Source organism: Emys orbicularis, chromosome 9, assembly GCF_028017835.1.
Source record: "Emys orbicularis isolate rEmyOrb1 chromosome 9, rEmyOrb1.hap1, whole genome shotgun sequence".
NCBI classification, from domain to species: domain Eukaryota; kingdom Metazoa; phylum Chordata; order Testudines; family Emydidae; genus Emys; species Emys orbicularis.
This window is the reverse complement of record NC_088691.1, coordinates 65,416,764-65,442,055: the sequence shown is the minus strand read 5'-3', so window position 1 is coordinate 65,442,055 and position 25,292 is coordinate 65,416,764. Positions and strand designations below refer to the sequence as shown.

The 25,292-nt window shown below is 42.0% G+C and overlaps 1 protein-coding gene across 1 annotated transcript in view; it reads right to left on the bottom strand.

The window, feature by feature from the left end:
* The window catches only part of CLSTN2 (calsyntenin 2), a 385,405-nt gene that overhangs the window by 19,350 nt on the left and 340,763 nt on the right, over positions 1-25,292 (bottom strand). Inside the window, exon 10 of the mRNA XM_065411406.1 lies at positions 7,605-7,771. Coding sequence (XP_065267478.1) covers positions 7,605-7,771 — 167 coding nt within the window. The remainder of the gene's footprint in view (positions 1-7,604; positions 7,772-25,292) is intronic.

The following is a 25,292-nucleotide window of genomic DNA, read 5'->3' as shown; positions in this document are numbered from 1 at the left end:
TATGCAAGAAGCACATTTGTCCTGCCTTGTTTTTACTTCCTCTGTGTATTTTTATTCCAGTCCATCTTTGAGATATTTTTCCACGAGTGAACAAAGCAATTAAACTTTCCTTACCACAACCCCAGCAATGGCAGTCACAGCCAAGGGGATTCTCCTCCCTCTGTCTCATGATCACTGGAGGGATCACTATGTAAACTGGGGCTTCCTCCTGCATAAAACCAGCTGCTCATCTGAATGGACAGGTCTTATTAGAGGATCATCGGTTGTCTTTGTAGCTGTGCTAACCTTTCCAAAGCTCATAAGACTGAAAACAAAAACTTAACAGCCTGCTGACAGAGGCCAGCCTATTTATGTGAATTGTAAATGCTGATTGGTTTTATCACCATCAAGACCATGAGGCTAGTCTACACGATGGGGTAGTGCACACTGCAGGGGTGTGATTTCTAAAGCACACTAATGCATTACATATCAATTGGTTCATGTAGCTCCCACCCACGTGCACTAAATCTTCCTGACTGTGCTTTAAATGTCATGCTGTGTGAAACAGTACAATAGTAAAGCACATTAGGCAACCTGTGATGTGCAGCAGCAGGGTCTACACGGACCAATTAAGGTGTAACACATCAGTGCACTGTGGAAATCACACCCCTGGAGTGTGTACTACCCCACTGTCTAGACAAGCCCTAATTCTGAGCTTCATTTAGACACAAATAAGTTTGTTTTCTACCTTTTTTGTTTGTTTGGTGTATGTGTGTGAGAGAGTGAGAGTTTGTTGTTAATTTCCTTCTGAAAGATGTCTGTTAATCAGGTCAATGAGCCATTTGTGTTGCACAGAAAACCAGATCAACCTTCTGAGTTTACATCCTCCCACTTAGGCTCTATAAAACATAAGGAAACTAATACCAAATGCACTTTCATTCCATGCAGTAGTTTCCTGAGGCTGACTGTTGATTATGGGAACATTTTATATGATATTTTATAGTTTATGTCACACAAACATCTACATTTTAAAAGAAACAGGTTTCGAAAAAGATGAAGATTAAATAGTATGTGCACATGAGCGAGACAGGGCAAGCTTTGAGCTGAGTAGGACAGGGAGACTTAGGTTCAAACCTTGTGAATAACATCATGAACAGTTTAAGAGGTTTTCTGCAGAAGAATGTAATAACACTACACGTGATCATGCATATCACTCTTTTTACCTGTAAACTAGCAACAGCAAAGAATGACTTTAGCAAGGGAAGACTCAAGCTAGCTAGTTAACTTAATGACTCAGATGCAAGAACTCTGGAATGCTGCCGAAGGGAGTGGAAGAAAATCCTAGCCCTAGTCTACACTACAGAGTTAGGTCGACATAAGGCAGCGTATGTTGACTTAACTATGGAGGTGTCTACACTACAATTTTCCTCCCGCCTCTTTAACTTGCCTAATAAATCCAATCTAATAAATCCATGATGTGGCCTCCACGAGCTGTCCCACAACGCCCTACCATGACTGCTCTAGTCACCGTTTTGAACTCCGCTGCTCTGCAGACAGATACACAGGTGCACGCCCCTCCCCTTTTAAAGCCCTGGGAATTTTTGAAATTGCTCTATTTACTTGGCATGGAGAGCTAACATAACAACTGCTGAGCTGACCATGCTGGCTCCATGCAGCACTGGAGGTGCTGGATCTACTGGGTACAGGCATAGCTCCGATCCAGTCATAGGAACTTTGACATCTATGGCCAGATTCTCCTCGGGGCATGGAGGAGAAGAGCTACAATAGGGATACACAGCAGTGCCATGTAAAAATCAAGGAGTTACACCGGGCATACCAGAAGGCAAACGAAGGCAAATAGTCGTCTGGTGTGGAGATGCAGACATGCCACTTCTACAGGTAGCTGCATGCCATCCTCGGTGCCTACCCCACCTCCACCACCAAGTGCCCAGTGGATACTTTGGAGGACCTAGAGTCACAGGCCACCAGAGTGAACCCGGAAGATGAGGTGCTGAACAAGGAAGAGGAGGAGGAGGAGGGAGGACGGGCAATACGGGGATCCGGTGGAGTGGCAAGCCAGGATCTCGTTTTGACTCCTGAGCAGTTAAGCCACTCCCAGAAGTCCAGCACTGGAGAGCCTGATGCAAGGGAAGGAACCTCTGGTAAGTACTCAGTTTGCTTCAATATTGCAGGGCAACATCTGCTCATGTACTATTTTTTAAAATCAGGCTAGAAGAGGTAGTGAAATAACCAATAGAGGTAGAGTCGCTATCTGCTTCTTATTCCCCTGTACAGCTAGGCAGGGGGCCCTACCGAACAGTTTGTATATTCACTGGGATATCCTGTGAATCCTCCATAGAGATCTTTAGGAAACTTTCCTGGAGGTAGTCTGCAATCCTCTGCCAAAGGTTTCTTGGGAGGGCTGCCTTGTTTCTTCCCCTGCAGTAGAACAGTTTGCAGCTTTCTGTACAGGTCTGTGCTCCTAAAGATGCGCGCATCATGCACCTTCCCTGACCAGTTCATATTGATGTCAGTGAAACAAACCTGGTGATCCACCAGCGCTTGCAATACTGTAGAAAAGTAGCCCTTTCTGTTGATGTATTCCGTCACAAGGTGGTCTGGTATCAAAATAGGGGTGTGTGCGCCATCTATTGCCGCACCGCAGTTCAGCAATCCCATTGCTGCAAAATCATCCACTATTTCCTGTACATTACCCTGAGTCACAGTCCTTTGTAGCAGGATACGATTAATGGCCCTGTATACTTGCATCACAGCAACCTCCACGGTGGATTTCCCAACTCCAAACTGATTCCCCACTGACCGGTAGCAGTCTGGCATTGCAAGCTTCCACACAGCAATCGCCACTCACTTCTCCACTGAGAGTTCAGCTCCCATTCTGGTGTCGCTGCACCAGAGGGCTGGGGTGAGCTCTACACACAGTTCCAGGAAGGTTGCCTTGCACATCCAAAAGTTCTGCAGCCACTGCTTTTCATCCCACCACTGCATAACGATGCATAACGATGCAATCCCACCACTCAGTGCTTGTTTCTCGGGCCCAGAACAGACAGTCCACCGTGTGCAGCTGCTCCGTGAATGGCAACAGCAATCTTGAATTGTTTCTTTCCCTGGCACACAGCAAGGCAGACACCAAGGCATCGTTATCAGACTCACAGCTCAGGAAATACTGCTGGATCAGGCATGTTGTGTTTGTGACGCTCAGCACAATACTGAAGAGCAGTGCAGGATCCATGATTTCTGACAGAGATGGTGGGCACGCAGGTTACCACAGCTGTTGAAAAGTGGTTGAAAAGTGGTACAAACCACTAGAATACCCATGGAATGGAGAAAACCTAATCATGAGATGCTGAACCTGCCCCCATGAGGCATTACAGTGGGCTGGCTACCCATGGTGCACTGCTCTCTGTGTCAATGCAAGAGCTACTACTGTGGATGCACTCCACCAACACAAGGAGGTAGTGTGGACAGGCAACAGTGGTTTAATTATAGCGGCAGCTGTACATTGACATAACTTAAGTTGACTTAACTTTGTAGTGTAGACAAGCCCCTAGTCTGGGCTGTTTACGTCTCGCTCTTGGAGAGTGTGGAGAGGGGAGAGATAAGTTAAAAATAGCATAGACAGTGTCTGCAAGATTTGTTGTGTATATATGAAAATTAGACGGTGGAAGAAGCAAGAAGATAAAAATTGCAACATAAGAAATCTTGCAACAGTATTAAACTGTTCTTTCCTAGATACATATAAAGAGACCAAAGAGACCAACTGACAATCCTACTGACTTTTAACATTAGCTAATGTCCTTTTCCTTCAGGCAGTGGTACCACTCAAATATCCATATTGTACATATCCATGGGCAGTCACATACAATATCTGATGTCATCAGGTGTGTTTATTTTGGGACAATGGACACTATCTTCCTTTATTAATTTTCAACCCAAAGTCAGGTGCCAACTGTGCCTCTTTTATCTATTCCTCTCCCTCTTGGCCCAACCAGGAAACCCTGCCTGGAGTATCTCCGACTGCTTTTTTCCATTTTTGCCTTCTGCTGTCAACTCTGACTGCCAGACTGGCTGGGGAGGTAAAAATGAAAGAAGCACCTTTAAAGAAACACCATGCCACTGTTGTAATTCTGAAATTGAAAACGCTTTGAAGTTCAGTGTGGGAAGGAGAAAAAAATTCCCTCGGCTTCATTTTTCCTCCACCCACTGCTGGTTCATAGAGAGAACCATTCACCCATGCTGGAGCAGCAGTGGGAGGCAAAACCGAAGAGAGTATTTTTTCACCCACACCTGAAACCAGAGGCTACTATAATAATGTCAATTTCAAAATGACAACAGGGGTGCAACAACTAAGTATGTTTTTAATCAGTATGAGCCAAATATAAGCTGACTTATGACATACAAATTCCAACATACATTCACTGGTATATATTTGCGAGGAAACAGGATTTTCTAGTAAACAGCCTTACGTTACATTCAGAATCTTAATTTGTAAAGGGCATTGCTAAGAAGCATGTCATTATAATTTACTGAATTGCTGGGATGGAAGTCCTATGAAATCATTAACATTCTCACTATAATAAATAAAACATGAAAATAGAGTAATTTTGGGGCTCTTTGTTCAGTATTTAAAGGCTAGTACCACAAACAAAGAAGGTTTCATGCAATATGTTTTACCCAGGAAAGAATGAGGTGGTGAAATAGAGCCATCCAATACTGACATTTATGAGGGTTAAATTAGAACAAGGTGAATAACTGGGGTTTTTTTAGGTCTCTGGAAGTTCCAGAAAAAAAATTGATTTGACCCAAACTGAAGCCAAATTTTTCAGTATTTTCAGCAAATCAAAAAAGTTGACAAATTTCATTTTGGGTTAAATGAAACAAAATATTTCATATCTGGGTATTTTTAATAAAAGCAAAGGAAAATGAAGGGCTAGATTTAGAAAAACTACTGGAGAAAGTGGTGGTGGTGGTGGTGGAGGTAGTGGTGTTCCACTTTAAAATGCTTGAATGTTTTTGGTCCAAAGAAAGTCAGAATGAGGACACTCACCTGGAATGTGGGAGACCCAAATTCAAGTCCCTGATCCTGTGCCTACTTAATTATGTATACAACAGGAAAGACAGAGAATGCCACCCCAGAATAGCCAGTAGCCTAGTGGGTAGGGGCACTCACCTAAGAGGTGGGAGTCCAGCGTTCAAGGTTACTGGATAGAAGGGGCTGCTATGACTACCTTCTCTTCTGGTAATTTTGTGATTGGCATCTAAATTCCCTTGTCAATCTAGGGTCCCCCTCCAAAAAAATGTGTTTTGTTGGAAACTATTCAGCAAATTTGTATCAAATTTGTGAATAGCTTCGGGCAACCTGAAACTTCATTTTTCAGCGAATAAATTATTTGTCCAAAAACTTTAATCAAACTCAAGTTTAGACAGTGAAACAATCTTACCTTTACCACATAAAGCTAACTCCTGTTGCTGTTACTCATATTGAGTATTACCTACTCTCACAAGTAAAGGTTGAAGAATCTGATCCTAAACTTGCACATGCAACTTAAATTTTGCCCTCTTGTCTGCAGATACCATAAATCAAGAGTACAACATAACCTCTTGTCTAGATTTACATGTGTATCCTCTTGCAGCTCTGTGTATTACTTAGTATATGCCAGATTTGGCATATGCCAGAGCCCACACAAGTAATTTCCCTGAAAAATACACAGTAAATAGTACCTTCACAACATTCTCTAGATTAAAATATAACACCACAGAGTAAAAATGACAATTTATTACCAGGTGGAGGCCACATAAATTTGCAGCTAAATTACCTCCCTAGTTAATTGTTTAATTCTCTGTTCTATTCCAAAGGAAGGTTGTACTGTGATGATCTATACTGCCAGAATAGCTCAATATTAGTGAACTGGCTGAACCCCAAAAATATGCCAAAGCAAGATTGTGCTGCTGATTAAAAAGAAAATTTATAGTACTTGGGAACTGACAAATTTGTTAAAATATGCAGTTTAGAGAGCAGTATTTGTTATCTAATAAATCTCTCAGTAACTTAGAACTGTTCTGGAATATTCTGACAAATTTGTGTAAGCATAAAAGGATGAAAATTACATTCAAGATGCTACATATGCTGTCATAACTATAAAGGGAAGGGTAACAGCCCTCCTGTGTACAATACTATAAAAGCCCTCCTGTCCAGAGACTCCAAAATCCTTTTACCTGTAAAGGGTTAAGAAGCTCAGGTAACCTGGCTGACACCTGACCCAAAGGACCAATAAGGGGGACAAGATACTTTCAAATCTTGGTGGGGGGAAGGCTTTTGTTTGTGCTCTTTGTTTGGGGGGTTGTTCGCTCTTGGGACTAAGAGGGACCAGACATCAATCCATGCTCTCCAAATCTTCTGAACAAGTCTCTCATATTTCAAACTTGTAAGTAACAGCCAGGCAAGATGTGCTAGGTTTATCTTTGTTTTCTCAGCTTGTAAATGTACCTTTTGCTAGAGTGTTTATCTCTGTTTACTGTACTTTGAACTTAAGGCTAGAGGGGGTTCCTCTGGGCTCTTTGAATCTGATTACCCTGTAAAGTTATTTTCCATCCTGATTTTACAGAGATGATTTTTACCTTTTATTTAATTAAAAGCCTTCTTTTTAAGAACCTGATTGATTTTTCCTTGTGTTAAGATCCAAGGGGTTGGATCTGGACTCACCAGGAACTGGTGGGGGAAAAGAGGGGGAATGGTTAAATTCTCCTTGTGTTAAGATCCAAGGGTTTGGATCGGTGTTCACCAGGAAATTGGTGGAAGAGTCTCTCAAGGCTACCCAGGGAAGGGAGTTAGCACTTGGGAGTGGTGGCAGCAAAACCAGATCTAAGCTGGTAATTCAGTTTAGAGGTTCTCATGCAGGTCACCCACATCTGTACCCTAAAGTTCAGAGTGGGGAAGGAGCCTTGACATATGCATACCCAAGAAAGTAGAGAAAACTATGAGTGAAGTCGGGCCAGGAGTTTGCCCTATATTGTATTACTTTAATAACATGATTATATCATTAAAGACCATAAGATAATTCATATGTACAAACACAGTTAAAGTTGCACATGCAAATTTAATCTTTGCATTTTCTGACTTTTGCATGTTTAATTGTCCCATCTTAATGTCCTATTAATGTTGTTTGCCTTGTGAAATACATGTTGAATCTAATGGCACTAACACACACAGCCCAGTTTGCTGAGTTGAATTGATATTTCACTTATGTTTTCTGTTGCTTTAAAGCTATTTCAGATCAAAATTCAATAAAATTCAACAGTCTGTAGAAGCATGCCTATTTTTGTAAAGAGTACCAAAACAGGGCTTTGACAGCATGACCTGGAAATTCTTAGGGACTGTGAAATACCTGCGGCACCTTACTTTCTAAGTGTGTTTTGTTGAAATAATGGAAATATTTTTCTTTGCAGTATCATGGCTCCTCTCCTGTTATGCTTTTTCTTTGCATGACTTTATAGGAAATTATATTGCTTCTAGGAGTACATTTGTACTGTGTGTACTCTACCTCGGGCTCTCCACTTCATAAATCAGTTCTAAATTTTATCAAAGATGATGTCAGTTCATCCCTCACCTTTATTCCTTGGCCAAGACTCTCAAGAGAATTAATATCCAGACCTTCCTTGCAGGCCTGCAAACAGGAAATCACTTTCTGACTCTCAATTTTCCCTGGCCGGATAGTGAGGCTGGCAAGGCTGCCATGGAAATACTGAGCAAATCTGGGCTTAGCGACTTCCCCTCCTAGAAGAAACAGAATGCAAAATTATTCTGTTGATAATACCCAAATACAGATATTCTAATAAATCATCTTACAATATTGTAACATACAAATATAGGTTTGATATCCAATTTAGTCAAATGCTGTTAAACTCCTGCAATCCCAGTTACTACGATCAAGTGAATGGAATCCCAACTAGAATATGCTTTATGCATTGTTGTGATGGCATCCAGGAACACCACTATATTTAAGGTTTTGTCAGTATTTCAATTATTGTAAACTACTATTTTCAGTGGTTTCAAAAATGTACTTGTTGTTGAAACATAGCACACAAAATCCCTGCCCAGGAATGTATTGTTATTTCAGAATATGGGAATAAAAAACTATTTGACCATTTTTTAATTTAAACAGAATGCAAACAAGCTAAACTAAATAAAACATTTTAATGAGATTTTGTACACCATTTTATGCTTGCATAGACTAAACATGGGTTTCAGTGTATTTGTACATATATTTATTTGTCCTTTTTCTAAACACTTGTCCATCACAACATTCTCTGGCAGCATGTGCATTTAAAAAACAAACAAAAAACAATGCAACTTTATACAATGTTAATTAAAAGTAGACTCCATCCAGAAATTTTGCTTAGCTATAAATTAACATAAGCATTGCCTGACCTCATCCCCTCAGGCAAATCCTAAAGAAAAGGTAGGGCTAGCACTGTATTCCTGGAAATCAACAAGACTTGGCCTCTTGAGAACTAACATGAGAAGTGAATTCCAGAGTTGAGGTCCTTCCTCTGTGTACATCCCGCCTCTAGCCCCCAAACATGCTAACTATCACTAGATTTGATTGAGTTGGCTAACCAACTGTCATGAACGTGAGGAAATGAACAGAGGAAAAAGAGGCATTCTCTCCAAATTCAAATCCTACAGGAATTCAAACATCATGAATTGCCACCAGAAGTGAATAGAAAGTCATAGATGCATTGGCATACTATAGCCAACTCATTAGGCAAACAGGCCACTTCACTCAAATGCAGCATCTGAGAGGTATTCAAGTATAGCATCATTTTTAGTGGTCAACAATAAATGTTAACAGCCACCACTTGCAAGCAATTGGAGTTACTGAGCTACTCCCCACACTTTGTATAGATCTCCTTATTATCTTCTGGGTACACTTATAGACATTGATGACTAAAGCCTGAGAACCCTCCTCCCCACTCTCTCTCAACACTGTACTCACTACAAAAAAAACTAGTTATTTCATATATCTATGTATCTATCTATATCTATATCTCTATATATGAAATAACTAGTTTTATAGATATATGAAAATACACATTGGAGTAATGGGGTGGGGGGAAGGTTTTGTAGACATAGGTTTGGTATTGTTTCATTGCCCAGTCATGGAAGCAGACATCTCACCATGTACTCTTAGATGCTTTCCTCAGCCAAAAGGCATCACCCTTTGTCTTCTCTGATGGCATCACATATAGCATCACTATTTATCTCAAAGAAAACTCCCCACAGTGAGAAAAAAAATCAGTCTTTTTTCTCCAAGCTGCCCATCATGTAGAAAAGTTTCTCCGGATGGATTTTTGCAAAGTACAAGAAAACCTTCATTTTTTTCAACATTTCTAGTTCAGGATTAGTTTCTACTGCACTTAGGCCTTTCAGTATTTACCAAGTTCATAACAACATTTGGAAAATGGTTAGTGTACCAAAAATACATTCAGTTTTCCCCCCAAAAAACCTAGCAATAGCGACATCATTTTTAAGAACACCTACTATTATTTTAGCAGCTAAGTATTTATTTACAGTCAATATTTTTAAAATATAAATTATAGTACATAAGAAAACATTGAATTGAATTAACATTCATTTTCCTTTTGTCAGGAATATCCTCAAACAGAATATAAAAGCAAACAAAATACCCTCCACGCCCTTCCCCCAAAAATCAGATAAGAGCTAAAAAAATAAATAATAAGTGCCTCAGATTGTGCTTTGAAGTTTTGCATGTTCAAACTTTAGCAGACTCCCTAAGAGATCAAGCTTCACAGATGAGGGCCTCTGGCTAAAACCCCGACACTGATCCTGGAGTTTTAAACTTCAGAAACCAATAGCAAGAGTTTGCCAACTGATCTGAATTGTTGTAACGTGATGCAGGATGAGAAGTACACAATTCAAGGATTTAAAGATTACAACCAATTCCTTAAATCGTATCAAGAAACAAACATGAAGTTAGGGCAATGGTTTCAGTGTAAGTGATCTCCGCTCACAGGGGCTCAGTAGGTAGGCATTCATTCTACACTAGATGGAGTTTCTGGGGAGATTTCAAGGAAAGCCATGCCCACTATTTAGGGTGAACCACCGTGGTCTGAAGGTGACAACACTAAAGATGATCATTGTGTGGTCAGTGTTATAGAGGGATGATTCTAGCATCTTGGCCAGGTTGTAGAGAATAGAGTGATGCACAGATTTCTTTGCTTCTTATTAGTCTGGGTTCAGACCATTCACTTTGTAGTTGGTCACTACTGGTTTGCCAGCTTCCCAGAGATCAATCATACAGCTTCATAGTCCTGGCCAACACTGAAATATGGACACTGAAGGGAAACAATAATGAACTTGCAGGACCAAGTTGGGGGGGGGGTTACAGAGAAGGATGAAGAAGGCATGATAGAATAATATTTCCTATCATCTTTTCCCATTAGATTAGCTGGAATGTCTCACTGGGGTCCTTCCTTGATATTCCCTTACCCTGTCTGATACTCCCTAAGCATATATAAGGAAATACAGTAGTAACATCTACAATCCAACTGAAGCTACATATTGTGATTGATTACAATATATCATTTGAAGAAGTCTTTATTGCGTCATTTAAAATTACATAATTGACCATGGACCATACTGAATACACATAAAGAGAATGTGCCAAAAACCCATTTGTAAAATCCATTTAAACTGGTTTACAAGAAAGAGCAGAATGACCATCTGAAGCTGTTATAATCTCTGAGGTATAAAATTCTTGTTTTAAAAATCAGCTGTCATGCTGGGAATCAATGAACTTCCACAAACCTTATATGATTTGCCCATAACTATTAAAATAATTATTGTACTGCAAGTCTACGGTCAGCAAGTGCACGAATCTGACAGCCGGCCAGTGATTAGCTTCTAGAGGTGCAGAAGGGGCAGGAAGGGTGAGAGGAGCATTTCCCCCTTTAACCTCTCCTTTTCCTCTATGCAGGAGCTGCTTGCAATGGCAGTGATTGCATTCACTTGATTGCATGGGGCTATGATTATTAATGGAGCTAATCACCCCAAAAGGGGGACAGGGAAGGCCCAGCAAAAGAGGGGGTCATGCCTCCCCACTATGAACTGGCCACCTGTGAAAGGAAGCTTGTGTTTTCCCTGTGGGATGTAGCAATGGCTGTGCTCTGCCCTGATTGCTGGGGAGTTTCAAGATAGGTTGAGAGTCTGCACAACTCCCTCCTCCCCCCATTTATAAAGGCATAAAACCAAGAAGTTGGTTTTCATGTAAGAAGCCATGACCATTTCCTAGAAATGGCCTATTAGAATGCTTGATGGATGCAGAAATGCCAGAGGCACCAAAAATATTTGAAGCAATATGCTCAGATACTACTCTGGTGCTTACACACAATGATTTTGGTGTCTATACAAATATATAGCTATTTCAGATAGATCATTTCTGGACTAGAACAAGCCGATTCACTGTAAACTATGATGATGATATCAGGTACTAGAACAGAAAACCAGGAACTTTTAGAGTTATGGATAATGAGATTTAAAAATGAGCTAGAAACTTCATGAAACAAAAGTTCAGGCTATGCCTTCTGACATAACTGACACCACCATCTCTGAGTGAAGAAGAGCTCTGTGTAAGCTCAAAAGCTTGTCGCTCACCACCAGAAGTTGGTCCAATAAAAGTTCTCACCCTCCTTGTCTCATCACAGTATAAATCAGCAAATTATGCCCACAAGCCCCTAAGTCAGATAAGATTGTTCATTTAAGCTTTACATTACTGCAAAGGTGGAGAATTGTGTCCTTCCTGTTTGCTTTCATTTACAGAGGCATGGTGTTTTCTTCATAGGGTGGGGTAACTTCCACTAGAATAAACAGGAATGATTGTACACGCATGCTTAGAAAGGAGAATGCATCTCATAGTTTGTTGAAATAGACCAATGAATAAGCCTTCCATATATTATTAAGCACTATTTAGCAGAGATGAAGAGAAAATGATGTTCCTGTCATTCTTGTCCTCTCATGGTAAATACCAGTAATTTTAACTGACCACCATCATGGGTCTCATAGCACATGGACATTTTGTAATATTTATAGCTTGATGTTTCAACAACTCAGACATCTTCTCAGACCAATGAGCCTATATCAACTTATTGTGCACTTCAAAAGCCAGTAAGTGCCACTGCCATGCAAAATGAACAAAATATACAGTAAAACAAGAACCAAAAACCAAAGCTTTCCCCAATTCTGAAGGCAAAATTGATGGGATGGGTGAGTGCTGATCTGTTATAACTCTGTAGTTTTCTGTTTTCCAAAGGTACAAAATAAGAGTTCCCCACTCTGTGAAGAATAAAAAGTGTCCCGCGTTTCTATAAAATATTGCTAACTGGTAACACATAAAAAACTTGTTGCAAATGGAATTTCCAATAGCAGTATAGAATCAGTATGTGATTATGGACAGTAATGGTAATAAGAACAAGCATTTTTATTTGGGAGCAGGATATTCTTCTTCTAAAGACACCTCTAACTCCTCTGGGGCTCATTGTGATCTAGTTTTATCCTTGTGTAACTCCATTTAACTTCGGTGCTTTTGCTCTTGATTATACTGGTACAACTTAGATCAGAATAAGACCTATTTACTTCAACAGAGTTGTATCCAGTTACCTGATGACTGAATTTGACCCATAATACCTAAAACAAACTTACTTCAACAGAGTTGTATCCAGTTACCTGATGACTGAATTTGACCCATAATTCCTAAAATAAACACATGCTAAGAAACATCCTGTCAAAATAAAATTTAAGGGTTAGGAGGGTGAGTTGCTTCCAAGAAAGTTCCCTGTCTATGACCCTTTTAACCAAAACTTGAATTTCTCTTAAAGTGCTGAGTCCAAGCAATAATCTTTTGCATTTGGATGTATGTATGGTACCCAAATGCATTACGCTGGAAATCTCCTGAATGATAATATATATATGAGGCTAGCAGTAACCATGAAGAAAGGGAAAAGCTTTGGTGATAGAGGTCTGGTGATGAACCAGATCACCTTCAATATAAGGAATTTTTAAACTCATATGCCATTGTGTGGCAGAAACGAAGACATTCTTCTTCTCTGGCATAGCATGTGCAAATTCCCATCCTTCAGAGTTGTCCTGGAGTGAGGCTATCTAATTGATCTAGATTACCTCAACCAATTTCAGTGTCAGAGGTTCCTCATAGTCAGATTCTCCCAGCCACTTCACAGTTAAACTCAATCAGATATAGATATTCTCTTCTGAGAGGCTGTAGTAGTATCAAGGACTGAGAGAATAAGGGCACTATCTTCTCTGATAGAGTTTCAGTCAGTGTTCCAGCTGGAAACTCTACAGAGGGAGATGATGAATGAGATTCATGCCCCCATGCACTAATTCACCTAGGGAAATAGTTAAGGTGGGGTGCTGTATGTTGGGTTGCATGACAGAGAATAATAAAGGGAACTCTTGCAATTAGCTTCCATGCTGTCAGCCATGGAGTGCTGTTGATATATCTGCAATCCATGGAGGAGTGGAATAACTTTAGAGTGGCTCTGCTCATTCCCCAGAGAATGGTGATGGGCAACTCTCCAAGTGCTTTTAGTTTCAGAGTGTCACCCCTCTTCTTTAATGTGTATGTTCAGTTCAGTGAGGCAGCAGGGGGGCCACTATCTTTAATATGCTGATGATACAACTGTGCATCACTTTTTTATCAGCCCCAGATGAAGGCAATTACTTGCTTTCCCAACGTCTGGCAAAACAGATAGACGGATGAAGGCTATCTGGCATGAACTCAACTCATATAAAATGGAGGTGAGGACAGTTGGCTATGGGAGACATCTGGAGAAACTGGCAAAGTCTATTATTGCTCCCTGTATTTGAGCATGTCAGCTTGCTCACTGTCAGAGTGGGTTGCAATCTCAATTATGCCAGACACCTCCCAACTCCTGGATTCCCAGATAACCAGAAGCACTTTTTCTATATTGGGATGTGCAAAAAAATCTTACTTTCTCTGCTGTGGTCCAGATCTTGCCACAATCATCCATGCCTTTACTGCCTCAAGCTAGATCAGTGCACTGCAAGAATCTATGCCATCAAAACAGTTGATACATTACTGGTGTGTGTCTGTAATGAGGCCAAAACCACTGACACAAATGATGTCTGATGTTTCAACAACACAACACAATGTGGTGGAGGACCTTCGTATAACAAGCATTTTGGTAATGTGGACCCACCAGTAGGTTTTACCGAAAATGGAATCAGAGGGTCTGGGGAGAACTGAAGGTCCTTGAAGTCATCAAGACGTATGAGCGGTTAAAATGTGGCTCATCATCAATACAGGTAGGTCTCTACACATATTTCAAGGAAGGTTTAATTGCTTTCCCTTGTGAATTAGAATCAAGTGACACACTGTGAAGGTAAGAGCACTGATGTGTCCGGGCAGTTGCTTCAAGACTGTCAAAGTGCCACTTTCTCTATAAAAAGCCAAATTTGCACTAAAGTGCCAGCTTCCAATGCCTAGCCTCAGCCCTCAACCGAAATATTTGATTCAGCTAATCTCAAGGACCTTCTCTTTGGGGCTGCCATGGTAGCTCAGCAACAGACATACTGAAAGTATCAAGGAAGGCCAGACACAATGATAGGTTTTTGCCTGAGTTGATGGCTCAAGACAACATCCAACTGAGTTGTGATTCTTTTGAGGTATTATAACTACTGGTCATGCTGTCAGTGTCAGGCATCTTCCAGGTTCATGGGGGCAGGGGGAAAGTTACAGTCAGACAGCAAATGTAAATAAAAAAGGAACTTGAATTGAAACTTATTTATGGGTCAACAGACAAGACAAAACAACTTGCCTCATTAAAAAAAAATAATGGTGAGTCAAAGAATTGATACACCAGTGGAGCCCAGGCAAACTTTGTAATACTTTTTAGGGGGCTTTTAAACAAAAAGGAAGTTAATAAAGAACAAATAAGACAACTTCAGCAGCTAGCTGATTGTTTGGGATGCTGAAACACCTGATGGGGGAAATGGAACAGTATCAGCTGAGAGGAGCATCCAATCCTGTCCATGAAGAGAAAAGAAATAAGAAGCGGCTATTTGTGGCCCTGACTGGGATGATTCTAGCAAATCTGGGGCCTGCTGCAAAGCTTTCTGATTGTGGATTGGAGTTTGATGTTTAATTCCATAGTGAGAGAACTAGCTGTTGACTATTGTGTCAACAATGGGTGTATTTGTGAAGGGATTTAGGAAACTAATAGTTAGGGTACGTCCAGACTACCCGCCGTATCGGCGGGTAGCGATCAATTTATCGGGGATCGATATATCGCGTCTCGTTAAGACGCGATATATCGATCCCTGAACGCACCCCCCGTCGACTCCGGAACTCCACCGGAACGAGCGGCGGTAGCGGAGTCGATGGGGGAGCCGCGGCCGTTGATCCCGCGCTGTACGGACCCAAGGTAAATCGATCTAAGATACTTTGACTTCAGCTACGCTATTCACGTAGCTGAAGTTGCGTATCTTAGATCGATCTCCTCCCCCCCCAGTGTAGACCAGCCCTTAGAGGCTTCTACTAAACAGGAAGAGGCAGAACCTACAGTGTATCCCAAGAAGGGTCCCAATCTGATTCCCTAGCAGTTTAATTTATCACCCCAGATCTCTGTCAGCACAAACCATTGTATGCCATACCACTCAACACAAGAGCTAATTTAATGAACATTATGCTACCATTTCAACCTGTCCTTGGTGTGATGTTGGGGCCTTCATGACTTGAAGTCTGAAAGCAATATCCGAATTAGCCCTAGGTCCACAGAACACCTAAGGGCTACCTGCCATGAGCTATACAAATTCCAACACTTTATTCTATTTTTGCTGTGTATATAATGCTAACAAAGATTTGGGAAGAGAGGCTGCATTTTCCTGCATCTTGTCTGGTCCTAATGTGATGAAAGTTGAGCAACACAAAAGGAGAGTGTAGAGACTCCCCTGCTACAGTAGCAAATGCACCTGTGTACATATATGCAGGGCCAGACTCTCTGCTGCATCTGAAATCTGCTTGACACAAAAGGAAAAAAGAAGGGTTTATGACTCTTTGATTCTTTTCCAGCTCCATCCCAGCCCCAGTTTGGAGCAACCTAATATCTGTTCTAACATATATCAGCTGGCAATGATCCTCAAGTCATTATCCATCAAGATGGAAATAGAGGTTTTGCACCATTCTCCAACACATGCCTTATGCCGGGGCTGCAGGGATGGGGCTAGAATCATAGAATCATAGAATATCAGGGTTGGAAGGGACCTCAGGAGGTCATCTAGTCCAACCCCCTGCTCAAAGCAGGACCAATTCCCAACTAAATCATCCCAGCCAGGGCTTTGTCAAGCCGGGCCTTAAAAACCTCCAAGGAAGGAGACTCCACCACCTCCCTAGGTAACGCGTTCCAGTGCTTCACCACCCTCCTAGTGAAATAGTGTTTCCTAATATCCAACCTAGACCTCCCCCACTGCAACTTGAGACCATTGCTCCTTGTTCTGTCATCTGCCACCATTGAGAACAGCCGAGTTCCATCCTCTTTGGAACCCCCTTTCAGGTAGTGGTAGGCTGCTATCAAATCCCCCCTCATTCTTCTCTTCTGGAGACTAAACAATCCCAGTTCCCTCAGCCTCTCCTCATAAGTCATGCGCTCCAGACCCCTAATCATTTTTGTTGCCCTCCGCTGGACTCTTTCCAATTTTTCCACATAGAAGCTGACTCTACACCAGGGGTGGGCAAACTTTTTGGCCCGAGGGCCACATTGGGGTTGCAAAACGGTATGGAGGGCCTGGTAGAGAAGGCTGTGCCTCCCCAAACTACCTCCCTCCCGCCCCCTCCCACTTCCCGCCCCCTGACTGCCCCCCTAAGAACTCCCGACCCATCCAACCCCCCCATTCCCTGTCCCCTGACCGCCCCCTCCCAGGACCCCCTGCCCTTAACCGCCCCCCAGGACCCCACCCTCTATCCACCCCCCAGTCCCTTTCAGAATGTGGCCCTGTGAACATGGGCGGAGGACTCAGGAGGAGCTGGGGCAGCTGCAGCTGGAGAGAAGTGGCGGTTTCCCCTTCAAAGCACCGCTTCTCTCTGGCTGGCTGCGCGGCCGCCCGGTGCTCCTCCTGAGTCCTCCGGCCGTGTTCCCTGCGCTCCCGCCACCCACACCACCCGCCTGCTCCCCCGCCCCCACAGTGCAGCCCCTCCCTCTGCGGGGGGTGCACCGGTGCTGAGCTGCCCGAGGGCCCTGCCCTAGGGCCCCCTGCTCTTGGGGGGGCCCCGTGCCAGGGCACCCTGTGTTCACTGTTAAATCTGCCCCGATCCACGCTGCCGGCATGGTAAGCTGAGGCTGTGGGGGAGGAGGGACAGCAGGGGAGGGGCCGGGGCTGGCCAGGGGCCGGGCAGGACGGCCCCACCGGCCGTAGTTTGCCCACCTCTGCTCTACACCCATTGGGGTCACCCTAGACACTTAGGGGCCTGGTCCCCACTAAGCCCCCACTTCGGACTAAGGTACGCAAATTCAGCTACGTTAATAACGTAGCTGAATTCGAAGTACCTTAGTCCGAACTTACCGCGGGTCCAGACGCGGCAGGCAGGCTCCCCCGTCGATGCCGCGTACTCCTCTCGCCGAGCTGGAGTACCGGCGTCGACGGCGAGCACTTCCGGGATCGATCCCAGAACATCGATTGCCTGCCGCCGGACCCTCCGGTAAGTGTAGACATACCCAGGAAATCCTGAGAGATGCAGGCAGTTTCTGCGCCCTTCTCTCAGTGTTCTTAGTCTGCCTTCTATTGCACTGCTCCTAACATACTTTCACTGACCTGTGTAATTAGAAATCAGTTCTCATACTATTGTCGTGGAAAGAATCACCCACGCATTGATTTTAGTTCACAGACTCAAGCCCGAGGCTTTATTTATTGCAATACATACCAAACGCGTTGGGGTGACAGTCCGAAAACTGACACACCTAGGACCGCACGCAGGCGGCTTTTATTCCGTCAAACCGCAAGCAAAGTACAAATTATACGTCATTTGCAAGAAATTAAAGCTGGGGTCAGCCCCCCTATTCCCGGTACCTTCCTTATTATTTATGAGAATTGGGTACATATTAGGCAAGGGGTCACTTGGTGTTTTTCCTTTAGGGGTGTTACTTGGCACCAATTTAGGGGTATTTCTCGTTAGAGTACATATCATTTTTCCAGGGTTTTACGGTTTTGGGCGTAGGGGGTTAACACAGGACGCTTAAAGAAGATACATGATTGGCTGATTTTGCAGATAGCTGGAACTACAGGAGAAGTTGGCCTTTGCAAAAGCAATTTCTTCATACAAGCAGTTATTATATTTCATAAACAGGCGGTTATTATATTGCTAAAGCGGTTATTCTGTGTAGAGGTTTTCTTGCTTTGTTTACTCCCCCCCCCCCGCCTCCTCTGGTCATAACCCTTGACCGAATTTGGCAGAGAACCGTGCAGTTCAGTCTTGTTCAGGCCAGTCTTGTTCAGGCCTTGGCCTGGGCTGCTTTTTGTAAAGGCAGTCAGCATAACAGTCCTCTGTCAAAGGGTCTGAATGTAGGCCTTTAGAATCACTCTGGTCATTAAAAAGAAGGCCCCCTAGTTCTTTTCCCCCACACTATATATACATTTTGGTGATTGTTATGTCAATTGGATTTCTTGGAAAGTGAGATTATTCCACAAAAGGATTCTATGACAACAATTCAGGTATTCATCTGAACTGTGGGAAAAGGAAGAAATAAGAGAACACAAAACAAAAGAACCAGAATTACTTCAGTCGGCGCTTTCTATTGTATTTATGCTTACATAGTTTGCTTGGTGACAGGCTTGTCCTAAAGAATTTGCCCTTCTTAAAATGTACAGTGTAGTCAACCCGAGTTAATTACCTCATCTCTCACCATGGATTCCAAGATACCACAACAAGAATAGGTTGTAGTATTGAAAAGAATGACTTTCAGCTATGATAAACTACAGTATAACCTTGTGACAGTAATTAACTTGTGTCACCACTTTACTGACAAGAGGTGGGGAATGATACATAAAGAAACAATCAATTCCTGAGAAGAGTATGAAAATTGGGACCTGATCTTTTCAAAGAAACCTGGCTGAAGTTCACAGTCTGTGATACAATGGCTGATTAGATTACCAAGTTTTTAACTTGCTCATTTTTCTCACTGGCTTTGCCATAGAATGATTGCTAGTAAAGAGGGGATCAAAGTGAGAACCTATAAACCTTTGTTTAATGGAAGTAATTTCTCACCCTGGAAAAGGGTTCATTTGCAACATCTTCAGATAAACTGAATCACAATATAGTGGGCTCATTCCGAAGAAACTTTTTACCAGGGCAGAATGATAGAAAATGTAACTACAGGACAATCTAACCTCATTTGTTTGGACTGCTTAGGAGCAAGAAACAACAATTGCAGAACCTGAAAGGGGGAAGAAGAATAATCTTGTTGTTAAAGACCAGGACTGGGAGTCAGGCAATCTGGTTCTATTCCCTGTTGTGATGAAGGTTTGCTTTGTGACCTTGGGCAAATCACCTTTTCTCTCTGTGCCTCAACTCTCCCATCTATAAAGTGGGGCAAATTATAATTCTCTGTCATGGAAGGATGTCATGAAGCTTAATTCACTGGTGTTTGTAAAGTGCTTGGAGAGCCTTGGTTGATGAGGCTATATAAGTACAAAGCATTTATTAATTATTATTATTATAGGAGAGGAGACTGGCACTGACATGGCAAGCTCATGAACAGTAAATGATTGGTGGGATGGCTCATCAGCCATAAAACCCACATTCTTTGCTTATAAAGTAACACATCAATAGAAGTAAGACTAAATTTCCAATTTAGAAAACCCCAAACACTTCAGGTCCTCAAGAACCTGCACCACACAAGAAATTACACCCCCAGTCCTAGGAAATAAAGCCATATTAATATCACTAACTGATTTTTTTAAATGAATCTTCCTCCACTCACTGCACCCTCCATTGCTTCTAGGATTTATTTTGAGTTTGAGAGGGCATCATTTTTTACTTGCATTCAGTTAAGTTTGGCTTGCATATTTTATCCTAATAATTATTATAATCAGTCAAACAATTTTTCAGGTGCACAGTATTTTAGATTATTTAAAATGTCTTTTTTGTATGTCTGTTAGTTGAAAGATATTTTTAATCCAGTCTGATTTAAATATGGCTAAATTACAAAACCAGCACTGTGCCCCAAAAATTCCATGGTGTAATTCCCTGAGGGCTCTAGCATGGCTTTATGGTGCCAGCCCTGCAATGTGGAGCTGCACTGCTGAAGGGGCGCTCTCCGTTATGCAGGGGAAGCATGCCTACTGCTACACACCTACAGAGTGGCTGGTGGTGTGTTGGGAGCCGAGCCATAGTCACATCTCCTTCCTGGATGAAGCAGTGGTCCCCACTGAGGTCTCCCTTGTGCCCGTAAATGTCTGTGAGATGTCAATCTCGCCCTCAGTGAGAAAAGTGAAATGGATTTCCTTTAACATTAAAGGCATAACAGCACTTTAGACTTAAAATAACACCACCACTTACATCAAAGTCACAGCTTTGACAAAAAATCATCAAACCACGGCTTCATCCAGGAACAGCCTTTTGAAGAGTTGCAATTGAGTTAAATCCCCTTCCCTAAATGTTCACAGGGAAAGTTATTACAAGTACACAAATGTATCATTTAAGGAACAGGTATAACTTAGAGAATATTTTTTCACTTCAAGATCCCAGAAGCAAAGAGAAGGTTTTCATCTCGAGGCCAAAAGACCAAAAACATCAAGACATTTGATCACGGCCTTGGATAGACCAAGAGACTACCTACACTTGACCAGAGCTCGTATTCACAATTTATCATTAGGGTCCAATTTAGTTACCCTTATATTGAGTAGTAAATTACTTCATGCATATTCTCATTGAAATCAATGATCCTACCTAAGAAGGAAGGTACTACTCATCACTAGGGCCCTACCAAATTCACAGCCCATTTTGGTCAATTTCACAAACAGGAGTTTAAAAATCGTCAATTTCATGATTTCAGCTATTTAAATCTGAGATTTCGCGGTGTTGTAATTGTAGGGGTCCTGACCCCAAAAGGATTTTTTTTGAAGGGGGGGGGGGCTTGCGATACTGCTGCTGGTAGTGGCGCTGCCTTCAGAGCTGAGCAGCCGGATAGGGCAGCTGCTGGCTGGGAGCCCAGCTCTGAAGGCAGAGCCACCACCAGTAGCAGTGCAGAAGTAAGGATAACATGGTATGTTATTGCCACCCTTACTTCTGCGCTGCTGCTGCCCAGCTCTGAAATCAGTGCAGAACTAAGAGTGGCAATACTTTGACCCCCTCCTAAAATAACCTTGTGACTCCCCTGCAACTTCCTTTTGGGTCAGGGCCCCCATGAAATCTGTATAGAATAGGGTAAAAGCACACTGGTCTCCCTGATGAAATCTGTATAGTATAGGGTAAAAGCACACACAAAAACAGATTTTATGATGTAAGACCAGATTTCACGGTCCATGATGCATTTTTCATAGCCGTGAATTTAGTAGGGCTCTACTCATCACCAATAAGAACGTCAGAAGTGGCCCCTTTTCAATTGCAAAACAACAAAAATGGCTGCAAAGAAGTTATTTATTTGCAGATAATTCTGATTATATTTTGGACAGGTGGAAATAAAAGTATAAAGGGAATCTTTATATGTTCTACTCTGTATATGTTCTTATAATGTCCTCATTGCCAAAATATCTGACCACCATCAATACATCATAAAGCAGAATGAGGGACAGAAAGGACAAAACAATGGGTGTTTTTTTTTTGTCCATTTGTCCATTTGTCTGGTTAGTTTTTGCTTTGTAATTCTCTTTAAGATATGGGAAAGATGTATTTGCAACTACACTAATACTTTATGCAGTGGTTCGCGGACCACTTTAAAATTGCTCAAGGTCTCAGTGGATCACTTAATGATCTTTCCAAATGTTGTTTGTACTGTTAGCTAACAATTGTAAAGCGCTTTGGATAAAAGCGCTATATAAAAAAACCCTTAATAATAATTAACTACAAATAAAAGCACACAACTCATATTTTAATATCAGTAATCTTACCTTTCTAATGCAATGGATATGCCCTCTCTCTCCCACCATGGCAGGACCCGAGCTGGGGCTGGGAAGGAGGGGGGGGTCTCTCCCCCGCAACAGCAGCCGCAGAATTGAGGCTGGGAAGGAGGAGGTTCTCTCCCCGGCAGCCACAGCCCTGGAGCTGGGGAAAGTCGCCTCTTTCTCTGGCCGCCACAGCCCTGAATATCCCAAATTCCCCCCACCCCCTCTTCTCATCCCCTCCCACCTACACCCTTGTCATAAACATAGAAATAAGGGTAAAATAAAATCCCTCCTGGGAAGCTGTACTAAATCGTTTTACCTGTAAGGGGTTAAGAAGCTCAAATAACCTAGTTGGCACATGAACAGAAGGGCCAATGGGGAAAGAAGATACTTTCAAATCCGGGCGGGGGGAGAGAGGTTGTTTGTGCTGTCTTTGTTGTTCCCTCTCCAGATGGAAAGAGAGACCAAGCAGGGACAACATCTCCTAAAAACATACCTAAAATGATCCATCTAAGATTACAAAAATTGTAAGTAAGGCAAGGAAATGCGTTAGATTATCTTTTGTTGTAGATTGTGAATTTTCCTTATGCTAAGAGGTAGTTTTATTCCTGGTTTTGTAACTGTGAAGCTGAGTCCGGAGGGGAGTCCTCTGTGTTTTAAATCTTTTTATTACCCTGTAAAGTTACCTTCCATCCTGATTTTGCAGGTGTGATTCTTTTACTCTTTTTCTTTATAATAAAGTTCTTCTTTTAAGAACCTAATTAATTTTAGTGTCCTAAAAATAAAGGGTTTGGTCTGTGCTCACATTGCTAACCGATTGGTTGGTATATTGTTCTCAAGCCTCCCCAGGAAAGGGGGTGAAAGGGTTTGGGGGATATTTTGGGAGGATAGGGCTCCAAGTGATCCTTCCCTGAATTTTTGTTTAAATCATTTGGTGGTGGTGGTGACAATACTGTCCAAGGACAAGGAAAGGCATTTGTGCCTTGGGGAAGTTTTAACCTAAGCTGGTAGGATATAAGCTTAGGGGGTCTTTCATGCAGGTCCCCATATCTGTACCCCATAGTTCAGAGTGGTGGGGGGAAACCCTGACAGCTATTCCCCCCAAGGCCACCACCTCACCTTACATGTGCGTCTTCTCCAGGGTCCAGGCACCTAAATAGGTGGGTGGCCTTTCATTCTCTTGTGTGCGGCCACCCAGACGCTCACCTTAGAGGGAACTATCCATGGACCACCTGAATGGAGTTCGCAGACCACTGGTGGTCTGTGGACCACAGTTTGAGAACCACTGGTCAACAGCATCATCATTTGGAAAATGTAGTGAACTCATCATTTTGCATGAATTCTCACTGCAAATGTTCAGAAGGATTCAGCAAAAATTCTCAGTAGAAACTGGATCAAATCTTGTTAGAAATCCAATTACACTTGTCAGGACTTCATACAGAGCACTTCAGGATTCCACCTGTTTTTAGCTGTTGATATGATTGCACCCATTAAAAGAATCCTGGAAAAAGCATGTGGACATAAACAGATTGGCATAAAAATATCATGGAAGTTTACTTAATTTCTCTGTGCACTTTGGCAATAATAAAAACAAAATTTGGATGGTGTACATTGCAAAAGATTTGTGTATCTGATGAAGAAAGTGAAAAGTGAACATGGAAGTGAACTACTGAGAATAAAAGCCCCTACTTAGGTACTCAGTGAAGAATAAAAAGTGTTCTGCGTTTCTATAAAATATTGCTAAATAGTAACACATAAAAAACTTGTTGCAAATGGAATTTCCAATAGCAGTATAGAATCAGTATGTGATTATGGACAGTAATGGTAATAAGAACAAGCGTTTTTATTTGGGAGCAGGATAATATTCTTCTACTGAGAATAAAAGCCCCTACTTAGGTGCTAATTCTTAAAGCACTACTAAAATTACTCACAATTCTTCCATGATTTTCTCACCGGAATGCAAAATTAAATGAAATTCCTGAAGACTGACAAAAGCAGGGAATATAGTAGTATTCATTTAGACTACGAGGATGCGTTGGAACCAGTTCTCACTTACACTCTAGTAAATCAGGAGTAATTTCTCTGATGTCACTGGAGTTTTGTTAGAGTTAACCTGGTGTAAGATGAGAATCACAGTCAGGCCCATGATGGATGGCTATCCATGTCTTCCATCCCCATGAAGACCTAAAGGAATACAAATTCTGGAAATTTGATCTAAAGTAACCTAGTTGGTGCAGATAGGACACTTGACGTGTCGAAGTCTCAAGCTTAACTTTATCATATCGTTTAAGTCCAAGAGAGCATAAATTTAGAAGATCTACAGCTGCTTTTGAAGCAAGACTCAAGAAGAATCCACAGTGGAACTTTGGCACTTCCTGTATTCCATCAGAACAACTGAAGGGAGAAAGAAGATTCTCTGTGTGTCTGTAAGGACAAATAACTCCCCTAACTCCTCAGAATGGATGTGATAAACAATATCATAAAAACAGGGGGAAAGAATTACTGTGAAACTGAAATGTTATTAGCAGGAAATATTTACGACAAAGAGCAAAATTCTCTCTGTCTGAGTCTCCTACATCAGATCCTAATGTACACCTTTCAGGAATCTGATTTGTCTTGCATACCCCAAGTTTCACCTCACCTAAAATCTACAGACACAAAAATACAAAAGTGTCACAGCACACTATTACTGAAAAATTGCTTACTTTCTTATTACTTACTTTCTTTGCTTACTTTCTTATTTTAAACATATAAATCAACTGGAATATAAATATTGTGCTTATATTTCAGTGTATGTATATAGAGCAGTATAAACAAGTCATTGTTTGCATGAAATTTTAGTTTGTACTGACTTCGCTAGTGCTTTTTCTGTAGCCTGTTGTAAAACTAGGCAAACATCTGGATGAGTTGACATACCCTCTGGAAGACCTCTGCATACCCCTAGTGGTACACGTACCCCTGATTGAGAACCACTGTCCTACATGATGTGCCTCGAGGAAAGACAAGACTAGCAAGCAAGTGGGTGGTTCAATTTTAAGCAAGCTCAACATGGATCCCAAAGTAGATGATGAAAAAAACTGTGGCTGAAAGAGACTCCCCTCTCTTATAACCTGGACCAAGCTTGGAAGAACAGCTCCCATTTTCC